We start from the raw sequence: 14,069 nt of genomic DNA, 5'->3' as shown, positions 1-14,069 counted from the left end.
CACCCCCTCACTAACACCCAATCTGCTTGTTAATTCCAAGTACATTTGACAGAAAACAGGTACTTAAAAAACACAAATATTTCACAAAGGCTGCCCTCGCAGCATGCTACTCAGGAAATGTTTTCTTTCTTTTTCCTTCCTTTTTTTTAAAAAAAAAAAAAAAAAAAAAAAAAAGACTTCTGAACAAAAGAAAAGCCAAACATTTTCTATATTACTTCAAATACAGAATGAGATTTGCCTTAAGATACAAAAGTAGCAGGAAATAATCACTCAGATTCTCCTTTATTTTTTTTTTTTTTTTTACAGAAGTAATTAAGAAATGAGTAATGATTAGAAGAGTAGTTAGATCATATGTCTTCTTGATATGCCTGTCCTAGACACCAGGCCTGTCTCCTTGGTTCTGCTTCAGAAACCCCCTAATTTTTTGGGGTATCTTCTGTTGTTGTTTAAGACAGGAGGCATTCTGAACAGTGCCTTAGGTTGTTGTGAGCAGCAGAGTGGAGAATTTGGTACAAAACTACTCACGAATCTCTTGGCTTGGAATGGTCCTATGCTGTTGAAGATCATAGCCAAACACCGTGGGAGAAGTCCTCCATCACCAGGAGATCCTGTCATAGTGTGAGTTTTCCCACTGCCTGTCACCCCATATGTAAAAAGGAGACCTAAAGGAGACAGAAGAGTCCTGTAATCATCCTTACAGCCTCAAAAAGCATCAGTTACATTCACGGTGTTTCTTGGGTAAAAAGTTCTTATGAAAAAAGACTTATGCTGAGCTATCAGTACATTCACCCCAGCCCAGCAAACACCACTCTTAGTCAAATACTGACCATCTTACTGAAGTACACTTCAACTGCTAATTACTTGCCCTGTTTTGGGATCCTGCATTTGGAAACGAAAACAAATGTAGCCACTAAGCCCCAGGTGTAGCAATCTGATTTACTTTGGCTGTTACAAGGGAGCTTGGCATTAACCAGATAACTCAAGGTATCAATGCACACACAGGACAAACTGACTTGTTTCTATAGTCAGTCTTTAAGAGAGTAACTCACATCTTTCCAATGAAAAAAAAAGCGTTTCTTCAATTAACAGCGCACAAAAAAATTACACCTGGACACACAAAGCATGCACAGCATTACACGCTCCTAGGAAGTTGGACAGGGGAGCTAAACCACAGCTGTTTCCATTGCAAATAAGGTGTATCACGGAATGGCCTGGGTTGGAAGGGACCTCAAGGATCATGAATCTCCAGCCCCCCTGCCAGGCAGGGCCACCAACCTCCCCATTTACTAGACCAGGTTGCCCAGGGCCCCATCCAACCTGGCCTTGTATGGATGGCCATGTATATATATATATATATATATATTAAAAAATCTATATATAAAGATAGATGTATATATTTTGCCTAGACAAGCTAAGAAACCTTAAGACATACAAAATCATAACAACACAAAAAGACACACAAAGACATGACAGAAAACAAGGAAGCCCTTACCGTTTTTCCCACGAATGAGATCTTCAACGAGAGGTTTGGCCACAACATCAAAAAGCTCCTTTTGAGGAACGAGGGTACCAAACACTTCCTTAAATGAATACTGCGTCTGAAGTAAAGGAGACACATCACCCTAAGTCTTAAGTTCCCCTGCCCAGAAGTTCCTTGCTTCAAATGCTTCATTCTTTTTCCCTTAGCTCAATAGAATGACAAAGAAACTGCTTTAAGATTACACCTATGTTTGAACACACACAGTTGCTTTACTATAGCTCCTCTAATAATTGCTTAAGTTTGTATAACAAAGAACAGCAACCTCTGGTTTTCATAGAGCTTACGTCCACCAATAACAATAGTGATCAGAAAGCCTGACCTCACATGCAAATAGAAGAGCTCACAACCTTCAGTTTCAAGTTCAAGTTTCTGTTTGACCCCCAACCTTCATCTACACAGGTACTGAAGGAACACCAAGGACACCCACAATGGATCAAGTCATTCTGTTCTAGAATTTCATATTCTTGCTTTTAAGTTCATGTCTTTTCCCAGCCCAGCCTGTTACCAGTCACAGGTTTGCAATGTGGTTGAGATTGTGTCACACTGAACTATAGCACTTTGTTGGGAACCTGTAATTAGCCATTTCACAACCAAACCGTGCTCAGAGCTATAGCACTCTAACTCCTCAATCTGTACACATGCCCTGAAGTCCCCTTTCCAGTAAACACAATAAATGCTTGCCATAAGTGACCTGCCACCTCCTTCCTACTTTACACCATTTCACCACTTCAAAACACTTTGGATAGAAGGAACCTACAAAGATTGAATCCAACTGCCTGACCTCATCAGTGTTAACCAAAAGCTAAAGCCTATCACTGAGGGTATCGCCCACTGACAGCCACAGGACACCACCCACCCTGTTAGGGAGCCCATTCCAGGATTTAACCACCTTCAAAGTAAATAAATGTTTCCTGATATCCACTCTGATCCTCCACGGCACAGCGTTGTGCCATTTATGCATCTCACTAGTTACAGGGAGAAGAAAACAGCCCACACACTCTTCTCTCTTTATACATTAACTACAGCTTTCCCCTTTGGTACACACAGAGAAACGTTGCTCTTTGCTGACATTAAGGATATACCATCTCCTACCTTGCATGTGCCTGATATTGCTTAGAGCTGGTTTCTAAGAATCAGAGCTCTATTAACAAATCCTACTTTTGCCAGATTTAGCTTTTTTCCCCTTTTGCTCTCACCCTTCCACCCTGCAGAAGCCCTTTTGCATATAGGCCGTGCAGAGAGCCACTGAGGCCCCGAAGCCTGTCCAAGAAGGGCAACAAAGCTGTGAAGGAATGGAGCCTTAAGGAGAGCAGAAGAGGGAACTGGGATTATCAGTCAGGGGGAAACTCAGGGGAGACCTCATTACTTTTTATTATCCCCGAAAGGAGGTTGTGGTGAGGTGGGGGTCAGCTCCTGCTCAAAAGTAAATGCAACAAGAGGTGATGGCCTGAAGTTGCACCACAGGTTTAGGCTGGTTATCAGGAGATATTTCTCCTCTGTAAGAGCAATGATGCAGCAGCACAGGGCAGTGGTGAGGTCACCACCCCTGGAAGCATCCATAGGACAGACATGGAGATGTGGGACACGGGCAACGGGCATGGTAGGCTGGGGTGGGCTTGAGGAGCTCAGAGAGCTTTTCTACTCTTCTCATCCACATAGTGATTCTATATATCGATGCTGAAGGATGGAAACTATACATTCCTGCTCCAAAGGGGCTTTGGGGATTGGAAAACTCTCTTCTCTCAGAGCACCACCTGCACAGGGCCCACGGCAGCAGGGTCAGGAGTGGGACCCCCAGCAGCAGGGTCAGGAGCCCTTCAGGCCGTTACCTCCCGGTACTCCCCGTTGCGGAATATCCTGTATCCGTCGGGTGGGTGGATCTGCACCGTGTTCTCGTTGATCACCTCGATGCAGCACTCCTGATCCGGACGGCTCAGCGGCCGCACCCTGCAGTACACCTATGGGAGGACACAGCTGAGCCCCAACGCAACACAACACAACACAACACAACACAACACAACACAATACAACACAATACAACACAATACAACACAATACAACACAATACAACACAATACAACACAATACAACACAACACAATACAACACAATACAACACAACACAATACAACACAACACAGTACAACACAACACAATACAACACAACACAACACAACACAATACAACACAACACAACACAATACAGCACAGCGCGGCCTGGTCCGGCCTGCTGCCCCCCGAGTCTCCACACTCACCCCCACAGGGTCCTTCAGGCCGGACGGCGCCGGCTTCTTCAGCGCCGGCCTCCGCGGGGTCTTGACCCTCCTGTGGGAAGGAACGAGGCGTGAGGGGCGGCCCGGACACCGCGTGGGACCGGAACGAACCGAGTCGGCCCGGCCTAAAGGCCCGGGCTGGACTTACGCCGCCTTCATGGTGCGGGTCAGCGTCCACCTGCGGCCCCCAACTCCGCGCTGCCTCACCCGGCGGCCGCGCGCCCGTTCAGTTCAAATCCAACCAATCAGCGCGCGCGTCTCGCGTGACGTCACCACGCAGCATTACGTCGGGGGGAGCCACCGCCCATCCCCGCCCTGGGGTGTAGGCCTCAAGCGTTGCTATGGTAACAGCACCGGCCACAGCGCCCCCTGTCGGTGTGGGGGTGTGGGAGGGGCGGTAGGAAGAAGCCATAAATCCCATTTATCCATTGCGATCTGCCCCGAAGCTTTTATTTCCAGATGTGAGTACAGTGCAGGCCATCAAAATGATTCTCAGGGCCGGATCCAGCTGAACGAGACGTGAGATGCCCCAGGAGCCAACCAGGCCCTCAGAGGCCCAAAGCCAACCTAAGCCAAGGAGCAGAATGATGGACACCGGGTGGACACAGCCAGGTTTCATTCCCTACACACATGGACTCGAGGTAAATAAGCTTTACAATTATTAACAACCATCTCCACAGCTGTTATGTTCACAGGCAGAAACAGAATCAAATCAGGTTAGATTTATATTGATGTACATACAAATACATCAGTGCCGTCGCCCTGTTAGTGTCCTCTCTTGGTGTTGAACAATCAATTACGTTCCAGTGCTCATATATTAATACATTGATCAGCTTTCAAAGGAGTTTGTTACCAGAAGACTTAGTAGCCCCGTCATATCTTGTCACTGCAAAGTGCATCTTCTACCTCCAAGAGGTAATTACACACAAAGCCTGTTATACACCCGTATGGTTACTGAGAGATAGTGCTCCACAGGCATCACTGCATCACGTCTGAGGTGCTGGGTGACACCAAGTAACAGCCCAGTGACAAGCAGCCTCAAAGCCCTGAGGAGTTATTCCATGTGTTCTTGGAGAAGCCAAACCCTTGGGAAGGCTGCTTGACACACACAGAACAGAGGTGCCCTGGGTATTGCCTTGAAACGAATGTAAGGCAGGCTGTGGTCTGCCCCAGCCCCATGTTGGGTAGGCACTTGAGTGGAGTGTCAGATAGTTGGGGTTATACCCCCAGCACCAGGAATGTTGGGCTCAGCCCCGGGACCTGCACAGCGTCCACATCCTGCTGTGAGACTCTGCTGCTGATTGTGGGATCACAGAATGCATGGGGTGGATGGGACCCCAAAGCACACCCAGTTCAAACCTGCTGCCATGGAGGTGTTGAGCAGGTCACCCAGAGCCCCATCTCCAGCCTTGGGCACCTCCAGCAATGGGGCAAGCTCAGCTGTGGGCAGCAGTGCCAGCACCTCACTGCTGTTGGGTAAAGGATCTCCCCCTAACGTCTGACCACATCTCTCAGTTTCAAACCACTCTCCCTGACAGCAAGGACACCAGTGCCCCTCCATAAGGCGGAACTGGTGAATGCCTGTTGCTCTGGAAAGCATTGGCACATATCTCCCTTATGAGGAAAAAAAAAAAAAAAAAGAACGTTAAAGATTATTATAAATATTTCCTGTGATGAAATATCAGCTCGATTAAAAGCATTTCATAACCCATCCCCAGCCTGAAAGCCATATGTACAAACACCAGTGCAATATGTTTCACCCTCAAGGACTGGCCAACAAGCATTTCCCATAGAGCTGCATTCACCCCATACATCAGTTGTCCACCTTCTGTCTTGTTACAGCAGCAAACCAGGACCCCGCATCCTACAGACCGGGTGCCCTACTGCCCATGCAGCTTGTCCCTGTGTGAGGGCTCTGGTGCCCGGCAGAGCTGAGCAGAGCATTGTGCAATGACCGCCAACCCAACGGCCATGCAGGTGCCCATGGGTGCCAGCGCCTGCAGCAGCGACGTGGCTGGGAGCCGTGCCTGCCTCTCACTCATGTCCATCAGGATGGCTTCCAGCTGGAAGTGCGTGCCCAGGATGCCGCAGACATGGAACACCTGGTGGCTGTGCCCTGCGGGGAAGCCAAAAGTACTCAAGGAAACTCAAGCTTTGTTCAAATTCAACCTCCAGACACACGGCCTCCTGGGGCTGTGTTTATAAAGGTTCGTTCTGCCTGACGAGGAAGCAGAGCTCAGCCTCCTGCTGCTTACCGATGTAGTCGAAGTGCCCCGGTGCCAGCCTCTCGGGCAGGTGGGTGGCGAAGATGAAGCAGGTGAGGAAGGCAAAGGCCGTGTGCCTGTAGTGGGCAGCTACTGTGGGATCCGCACAGCTCCGCACCGCACACAGATAGAACTAAAGGAGATGAGGGTGGGACAGAGCGAGACGTTTGGCCCCCAGCGTCCCAGCATCACCAGCCCCACCCCAAAGCAAAATGCCCACCCCAAAGACATTAAAGCCCCTCCCAAGCCAAGCCACCGGCCTGTGACTATGATGTGACAGCAAAACGCAGCTTCAATGAGTGGCCGCGCCTGGATGGGTGCAGGGAAAAAGAACACAATCTCTTTTCCTGCAGGAGCTTGTTGGTCTTTTTAAACAAGGACGTGTTCTCCCAAGTGCCTGCAGGCCGAGCAGTGAGCATACCCTGTAGAAGAGCGGAATGCTGTCGAAGAGGTACGGGTACACGAAGGCCAGCGTGCGGGACACCTTGCTGAGCCACGGCCGCTCCAGCTCCAGGAACCTGCAAAGAGCAGAGCAGCACCAAGTGAGGCTGCAGCAGTGCTGGGATCTGCTGGCCACCGCTGCCACCATCACAGAGCTGCAGTGTGCTGCATGATGCCCTCACCCTCCTGCTGTGACCCCCAGACCACCTTTCCAGCTGCCACCCTTGGCACATTCCATCCATCTCTTTGGGCACACCAGGAAGCAACTCCTTTTCACCCTCTCCTGATTTTGCTGCTGATTTTTGCTGCTGCTCGCTCACTGTTTCCCATCAGCAGCAAACAACTGCCACCCCTGCTGTCACTAACTGAATTCTCACTCTTGGTTTATGATCCAAGCTGTAAGAGCTGGGAGTGCAAGCAGGATGCTCCTGCATTGCTTTCGGACCTGCTGTGCTTTGGATCTTGCCTTGCTTTAGGTCTTGCCTTGCTTTGGGCCCCACCATGCTTTGTGGTATTGCAGCTCCCAGGCTGCAGTCAGCGATGTTTGTTAATTAAGCTGTATTGCATCTTGTGCCTGAGAGGCATGGAACGTCTCCGTGTGCTTCTGTCTCACACCCTGCCAAGAGTCTGCAATTGTCATTTTGGAGAATGCACAGAGAGAGTGACTGAAATCTGAGAGTTCTTTAATTTAACCAGTGGCTTTTTTTCTGGTATCTCCCTTATAAGAGATGTAGGAGCCTGCTGGTTATCATCATGCCATATCTGAGGCAGAAAGCCTGTGTCTGGATGGGGAGTGATATTCTACATTGTGTTGCCAGGAAATTAACACCGGTGAAGCACTGGAATGGCTGAAATCACACAGTAACTGAAGAGCCATCCCCAAAATAAGGCAGCAGTGGAGCAGTGGGGCTCTCCCTGACCAGATCCAGACCTCACGGTACCTCCTGGTGCCAAAATATGGGGCAGGCAGCCAGGAACAGCACAGGGCCCCATTCACGGCCAGGAATGGCTTCTGCTGCAGCAAGGAAGCACAGACAGGTTTGTCTGCTCTGTGCGGGAGACTCCAAACCCACAGGCATGAAAGGAGCCCTTGTAGGGCTGCTGCTCCTGTGGGGTGCATCGCAAGAAGGCCAACCATGTTCATTGCAGCCCATCCGCGTGCGCTGCCCACCCAGCCATGCTGGTTGTGTGACAGAGGTGATCAGCCAGGAACTGACAGCAAAATACCCAGCACTGAGCGTGCAGCTGGAATGCAGCTGAGCCACTCAGGTATTTTTTAGAGTTATTCCAAACAAATGGTCCGAGTCTGCTCGGGAGCCAAAAACTGATGCAGGAGGGCTGCAGTCCCTCCTTGCAGCTCTGTAACACAGCTGGAGCCATGCACCGTGCAAAAATACCTCTTGGGCTTTCCAAAATTAAAGCAGTTGTTTTGCATTCTCTTTCTCATGCTCTCCTGGTGCCAGCATGCAGCAGCACAAAGCTCTCTTCTTCCCCTGCCTTGTTACAACACAGACTAGTAGTTCCAAAGCTCCATTCGTGACACTAATTAATGATTATGCTGAAGCAATTGGGGAGGTACAGGGGAGGGCACGCACCTGGAGTAGCAGGCCAGGCTGGTGCTCAGCACCGTGTTGAACACTGCAACGGGGACGTAGCAGCAGTGGAAGGTGCTACCAACCCATTCTTCTGGGAACACATACGCTGAATACGCCAGGGCAGAACCTGGAGGAGGATGGGAGGACATAGAGGGGAGGTGCCCTGTGCCCAACGGGTGCTCTCCAAACCCCAAATCCCATTTCACTACTGTATGGGCCAGCAGTGCCGCGTGGCTGCACCCCAAACCCTCACATCCCCACAGAATTTCCTGCAGGTTCCGTATCCCAGGGTGAACCCCCCCATCCTTACCCAAGCTGTACATGCTGAGCGCCGCGTAGTCAAAGAAGTAGCAGATGTGCCGGGCACGGGCCGACATGGGGCTGAAGGTGTGGGCACAGCTGGAGGCCAGTGGGTAGATGCAGCAGCTCAGCAGGTAGGCAAGCAGTGGCCAGGCAGGGGGGTCCCGGCCCCCCGGCCCCCACAGCCGCCCCACCAGCATCCACACAAAGTACCTGTGAGCACAGAATGAGCATCACACCTGGTGCATCCCCTGCCCCAACGGCGCACTGATGGCCATGAGACGCACCATGCAGGGAGGAAGTGGGTCCAGATGTTGAGTGTTTCGTTGGTCATCTGGAAGGCGCTGAGGACGCAGTCGGCTGCTGAGATCCTCGGGGGGCGGTACCCACAGAGGATGCCCTGCTCCTGGTACCCCTGCGAGGTGCAGAGCGGTGGCACAGCGTCCCCCAAGGGGAGGTCTGGCCATCAGCACCCTGTATGCAGGGTGAGGGTCCTGCATCCCTCCCAGCCCCAGGGGGTGGAAGCTGCTCTCTGACCTTAGGCACTTGGTGGATGCTGAGCAGTCGGGGCAGCTTCAGGCTCAGCATCGCGCCGTCGGGACTGCGGCTCCGTGGGACGGTGCCTCACATCCCTGCCCTGGGGATGGCACCGGGAGTGGTGGGGATGTGGCTGCCCCGTGGCGATGGCTCTGAGCTCAGGATGGGTGTCCTGCGGAACACGAGCATTGGTGGGGATGTGGTCTCCAACTCACCAGTGCTGAGGGTGTGGATGCTGGGGATGGAGGGTGGCCCCACCTGCAGTCAGCATGGGGCTTCTGGGCCCCCCCCACTGCCTCTCATAGAGGGACAGGGTGAAGTGGGGGATGTGGGGCTCTCCCCATCTGCCCACTCCCCATCAGACACCGGGGAACACGGAGCAATCCCGGCACCTTCAGCACTTACCCAACTGCACCGTCTCTCCGCTTCCTGCCTGCACCGCGGGGCTGTGGAGTAAAGGTGAAGAAGGCTGAATTCCCAGGGTGGAGAGCAGCAGAGCTGTGGGCAGCACCCTGCTATGTGCCCCACTGCACCCACGCCTCCTCCTCGCCCTCCCCATAACCTCCCCGAGCGGGGATTCGTCACACCTTGCTGCTGCACAGAGCAGCCTCAGAGCCCCACTGCAGCCCTTTGCTCCCCTCTGCCAGTGCTTCCCACTGTGTGCCCCTGCCCAGACTGTGCCCTGATCCCTGCAGACAGGGCTGGGGGCACAGGGGGTGCCCAGGAAGGACAGCAGCCAGGAGGTGGTTAACAAGGGAAAAATTAACGAGGCGAGAGAGCAATAAACCTGACACGGAATGAAGTTGGAAATGCCTTTAGTTAAAGATTAGTCTCCAGTTGGGACCTTTCTCTTGGCTGTTGCACCAGCAGCGTGCAAGTATTTGCATTCTCCCCCAGCAAAGGCACAGAGCTCTGCCTGCTCCCGTCCCCACTGATAGGAACACAAATGAGCTCAACGATGGGATGGAACAAAAAATACTTTTTCTTATCTTGGAGATAAGAAGGTGTGAGCTGTGTGACGAGCTGGCACCAGGCACGCGCTGGGCTGCAAATACATGGGGGCAGCAGCTGGGTTTGCAAGAGTGCAAAACAGGGATGGCAATGGGGGTAGGGGCAGGGGCAGGAATGCAGAGAGAGACAGGAATGGGGACAGGGTGGGGATGGGGACAGGGATGTCTGCCCATGCATCCACGCGTCTTCTGCTCTTGCCTGGCTAGAAGGAACAGCCAGGAGTAGCACAGCACTATGAGCACTATCCCATTGCATGCATAACTTCTCTGAGTGCCATAGGGGTGCTCAGGGTGACAAAGTGACTTCAGTGAACTGAGAAACGATGAGAAAATGATGGGTGGCTGCAAAGCTTCCTCCTCCCAACATTGAGTTGGCTGTGGGTGTCGCGGTGGGGACAGCGCCTGGTGACAGCCAGAGGGACCCGGCCTCTCTCAGCAGGGAGCTCCCCAGCTGCAGCAACCAGTTTGTGTTTTTGTGAGCAAAATGAGTCACTGGGCTGAGGCGGCACACCCTGCAGCCCCACTCCTTCCTGCTCCAAGGGTGCGTTCAGTGAGACGCAGGCAATGGGGCAGGGATGGGGGACATCACCCTGGTGGGAAGGATGGACATGTGTTGAGTTGCGACCTCTGTGGCAGCAAGCTGCAAGGCCCGGAGGCGTGCTGCTAATACACCCTACTCCACCTCCTCTTCCTCCCCCTGTTCCTCCTCCTTTCTCTCCATCCCCACAGCCACACTCAGCCCCAACACATCCCTATTGGCTCAGTGCGCGCTTGGAGCCGCGTGTGTCAATGAAGGGGAAGGAATTCTAGCTGTTAATTGTTAACTTTTAGAGCAGCACAAGAGCAGGACGGGCTGAGCCACAGAGCAGGAGCTGCGCAGGGACCGCTGGCACCATTGGGTTGTGCACAAGCAGCTCAGCGGTACCCAAGCCAAGCTGGGTACCCACAGCGCCTCTCCGCCAAGACTTCCATCTGCCCCACACGCAAAACCCCACATTCCCCGGCCTTGCAAGGCCAGAAAGCAGCAGCACAGCAGCAGCACAGCAGCACAGCAGCCCTTGGGACAGCAGCACAAAGCGCAGCGGCGGAGCGGGGCGAAGCGAAGCGTGCCGTACTTACACAGCGGCCGGGCGCAGGGCTGGGCGATGCCGCGCTGGCGCCGAGCTGTTGCTCATCTGTGTACAAACACAGCCCGCATGGCCCAGCGATGGAGCCGCATGGGAGGGGGCGGTGGGACGGGACGGGGCCGCCTGGGGACGGATCCCGCTGGGCGAGGGAAGGACGCGGGGAGGTCAGAGCTCGAGGTTGGGATGGAGCCAAGAAGTGCTGGCGGGGTGCGAAGGGAATGGGGGAGAAAAATAAAACCCACAACAAAACACCACCGGAAATCGCCGCAGCCAAACTCCGTCGGATCGCGCTCCCATCGGCTTCAACCGGGCTGGGAGGAAGCAGGAAAAATGCTCCCTGCCAGGCTGCTCCCTGCGCGCTGCTCCCGGCCCCGCCGCTCCAGCACCGGAAAAGAGCAGAAAGTTGCTCAACTGTCTCCAAGGAGACTGGAAAAGTGCAAAGCGAGCTGCAGGGAGGGCCGTGCTGCTGCACAGAGGTGTTCGCACATCGCTCCATCGGGGCTGCGCCGAGTCCCCGCGCGTTCACTGCTCTTAATGCAGCTCTGCGGAGCTCACGGCGTTCCTAGAGAGGACTGGGAGTCACTGGAGAGCTCTGCGTGGCCATTACTGTAAAGAGCCGAAGGAATGGCATGCGGACATACCCACAGCCATTACCCTCAGCGCCGCATCCAGAACTAATGCATCATTCACCCTCATCTCAAGCCATTCAGCCCAGCCAACGTAGACAGCCCGAAAGCACTTCCCAGAGCTGTGTGAGCCATCCCTGCTCTCCAAACAATTCATCTGGGTTTGCTTTGGGAGCACAGAGTGGATGCAGAGGTGGCTGTGCTGGGTGTGCACACCCATCCAGCTGTGGAGCTCACAGTGAATGCTGCTGCTGACCCCACTGCCCTGTGCCACTGGTCCCAAAGTGCTGCTGACACTCAGGAGGCACTTGGAACCATTCCCTGCACTTCTGCCCCTTTTCTCCTCCGTACCATCTGCTGCTTGTTGCTCTGAGGTGTCCCCAGCCCTGTGCCCATGTCACCTTTTGGGGCTGCTCAGCTGGGTGATGCCCTCCCTGAGGTGACACCGTTGTGTCCTGCAAGGACAGGGATGCAGACATCTCCTACTCACCCCTCTCCTGCACAGCAGCCGCTGCCTGCCAGCACTATAACCCTGCAGCTCCCCTTACACTGACAGCCCTGCACCCAGAGCACAGCAAAACCTCCCAGCAGCAACCGGTGTGGTCAGTAGGAAACCAGTGGAAACTCCCCCCAGCTGTAAAAGGTGTTTAACGAGCTCGGGGCACAACCCTCGTGACATTGTTTGCAGCTAAATAGGAATGGAGCTGACATGTAGGCACGCAGACAGGGCAGCACGGGGATCTGGAATGAGCTGCAAGCACGGGTTGGCCACGGGCTGCTGCCACCTCTGATCCCTGGAGTCAAACCAGCAGGAGAAGGCATTTGCAGTGGGAAAGATACAGGCTGCACAGCGTAGGTGTAGGATAAAGGTCACAAAGCAAGGGACAGGGATGGAGCACTCGGGGACACAGAGGAAGCCCTGTGGAGATGCACACCCACCAATGTGCACAACCCCAATGTGCACCAACACCCCCACGGCTGTGCAACCCCTCCAGAAGGGCCTTAACCCCATAGCAAAAGGGCCTTAACCCCATAGCAAGGGGCCTTAACCCCATGCAGATGTGCACAGCCCTGCACAGCCCATGGTCCCCAGCAGCACAGGGGCTGTGGTGCTCCTCCATGCTGCCCATCCCAGCCTGATGCAGATGATGCTGACGGCTCTGAGTGTGTTTGGTTTTTTCCACTGTTTAAATTCTTTACACAAATTCCACAGTCTGACCGCAGGCTCAATCAAAATTCCAATGTAGGTGCAAAGACCATCATGGGAAGGGCCTAAAATCTCAGGGCAAAGCCACCCCAGGAGGAGTGGAGCCACACGCTGCTTCCAATCCTTGCAGACCGACTGCTCGTGGAGGCACCAAGGCAGAAGCAGTTAATATTTAATGCAGCCCCAGGCCTGCATGTTTAATTACGCACATTTAATTTATCGACATGGTCTGCCTTGAGTTGCAGCCCTGCAAAACCTGGATCCTGCTCGCAGATGGGGCAGAATGATGGGAGCAAAAGCTGGGTTAGTGCCAGCCTAAAAACCCATCCTATGGGCCAATGGCACTCTGCACTGGGAAGCGCTTCCCCCACCCTCCTCATTCTCGCTGGCTTCTGGCTGCAGTGCCCAGAACAGCTGGCTCAGCCTTGCCATGCACAGGGGGCTCATAGCATTAGAGCCCAGTGCTCTGCATCCATAGTTAATGCGCTGTGAGCAGCTCAGCCACTGGACAGGGGGAGGTGGCAGCCCCCCACCAGCTGCCTCTGCTGACAGCACCTTGTTTGCAGGGGAAAACACGAAGATCCAGCAGCACAGCACGGGGTTAATGGGATTGCACCAATCCGCGCTGGTATTGAGGATAAAGTGGGGATTTCCATAAGAAGGCCTCTTTATGATCAAATTAATGGGTTAGCATTCCCCACCCAACCAATGCCATTTGGATTTTGTGTTATTTTCCCTCTGGTAATGGGCTTTGCAGAAGCAAATCTATTTAGGAGCTCCCTGCACACCCGTGCCTGGACACTCTCAGAGCCATGGCTACACTGATGGGGGAGGGCCAGGATGCAGTGATGGGCCCACAGGACACACCATGCCCACAGGAAGGGACCCCAGCAGCTCCACTCCACGCACCACCAGGACACCAGCTCTGCTTCTGGGGAGCCCTGGTGACAGGTCACACATTGGGCACCTCATTTGGAACCAAACCCCTTCCAGATTCCCCATAAGGAGATACCCCAAAGGCCATCAGGATGGTGGGTTGGTGGCTGGGCAACACATTGGGGTTGGTGAGCTCAGTGGTCTCTTCCAGCCTTAAGCTGCAGCCACAGGGAGAGGGGATGGTACTGAGTGAAATAACACAAGCACTCGATGC

General features: G+C 53.4%; 2 protein-coding genes across 8 annotated transcripts in view; both read right to left on the bottom strand.

The window, feature by feature from the left end:
• The window catches only part of KIF23 (kinesin family member 23), a 17,700-nt gene extending 13,604 nt beyond the window's left edge, over positions 1-4,096 (bottom strand). For 5 of the 7 annotated variants that reach the window (XM_015873423.1, XM_015873425.1, XM_015873430.1 and 2 more), the window contains exons 1-5: positions 3,961-4,095; positions 3,795-3,864; positions 3,370-3,498; positions 1,493-1,598; positions 526-662 (exon numbers count right to left, since the gene is read on the bottom strand). In XM_015873423.1, the coding sequence (XP_015728909.1) occupies positions 526-662; positions 1,493-1,598; positions 3,370-3,498; positions 3,795-3,864; positions 3,961-3,971 (453 nt within the window). In that variant the 5' untranslated portion in view covers positions 3,972-4,095. Of the gene's footprint in view, positions 1-525; positions 663-1,492; positions 1,599-3,369; positions 3,499-3,794; positions 3,865-3,960 lie in introns of all 7 variants that reach the window. The other 2 variants (XM_015873427.2, XM_015873424.2) reach the window with 1 other exon arrangement.
• A 352-nt stretch (positions 4,097-4,448) lies between these two features.
• On the bottom strand, positions 4,449-11,469 carry PAQR5 (progestin and adipoQ receptor family member 5). Its single transcript, XM_015873431.2, has 9 exons — positions 11,079-11,469; positions 9,355-9,395; positions 8,950-9,121; positions 8,700-8,827; positions 8,423-8,625; positions 8,113-8,239; positions 6,498-6,594; positions 6,068-6,209; positions 4,449-5,928 (listed from the first exon to the last, which is right to left on the bottom strand). The coding sequence occupies exons 3-9, from the start codon at positions 8,998-9,000 to the stop codon at positions 5,693-5,695; spliced, it is 984 nt and encodes a 327-aa protein (XP_015728917.2). The 5' UTR covers positions 9,001-9,121; positions 9,355-9,395; positions 11,079-11,469; the 3' UTR covers positions 4,449-5,692.
• Between the last annotated feature and the right edge of the window lie 2,600 nt (positions 11,470-14,069).

The sequence above is a fragment of the Coturnix japonica genome, chromosome 10 (genome assembly GCF_001577835.2).
Source record: "Coturnix japonica isolate 7356 chromosome 10, Coturnix japonica 2.1, whole genome shotgun sequence".
Classification (NCBI taxonomy): domain Eukaryota; kingdom Metazoa; phylum Chordata; class Aves; order Galliformes; family Phasianidae; genus Coturnix; species Coturnix japonica.
This window is presented reverse-complemented; position numbering and strand designations above follow the sequence as displayed.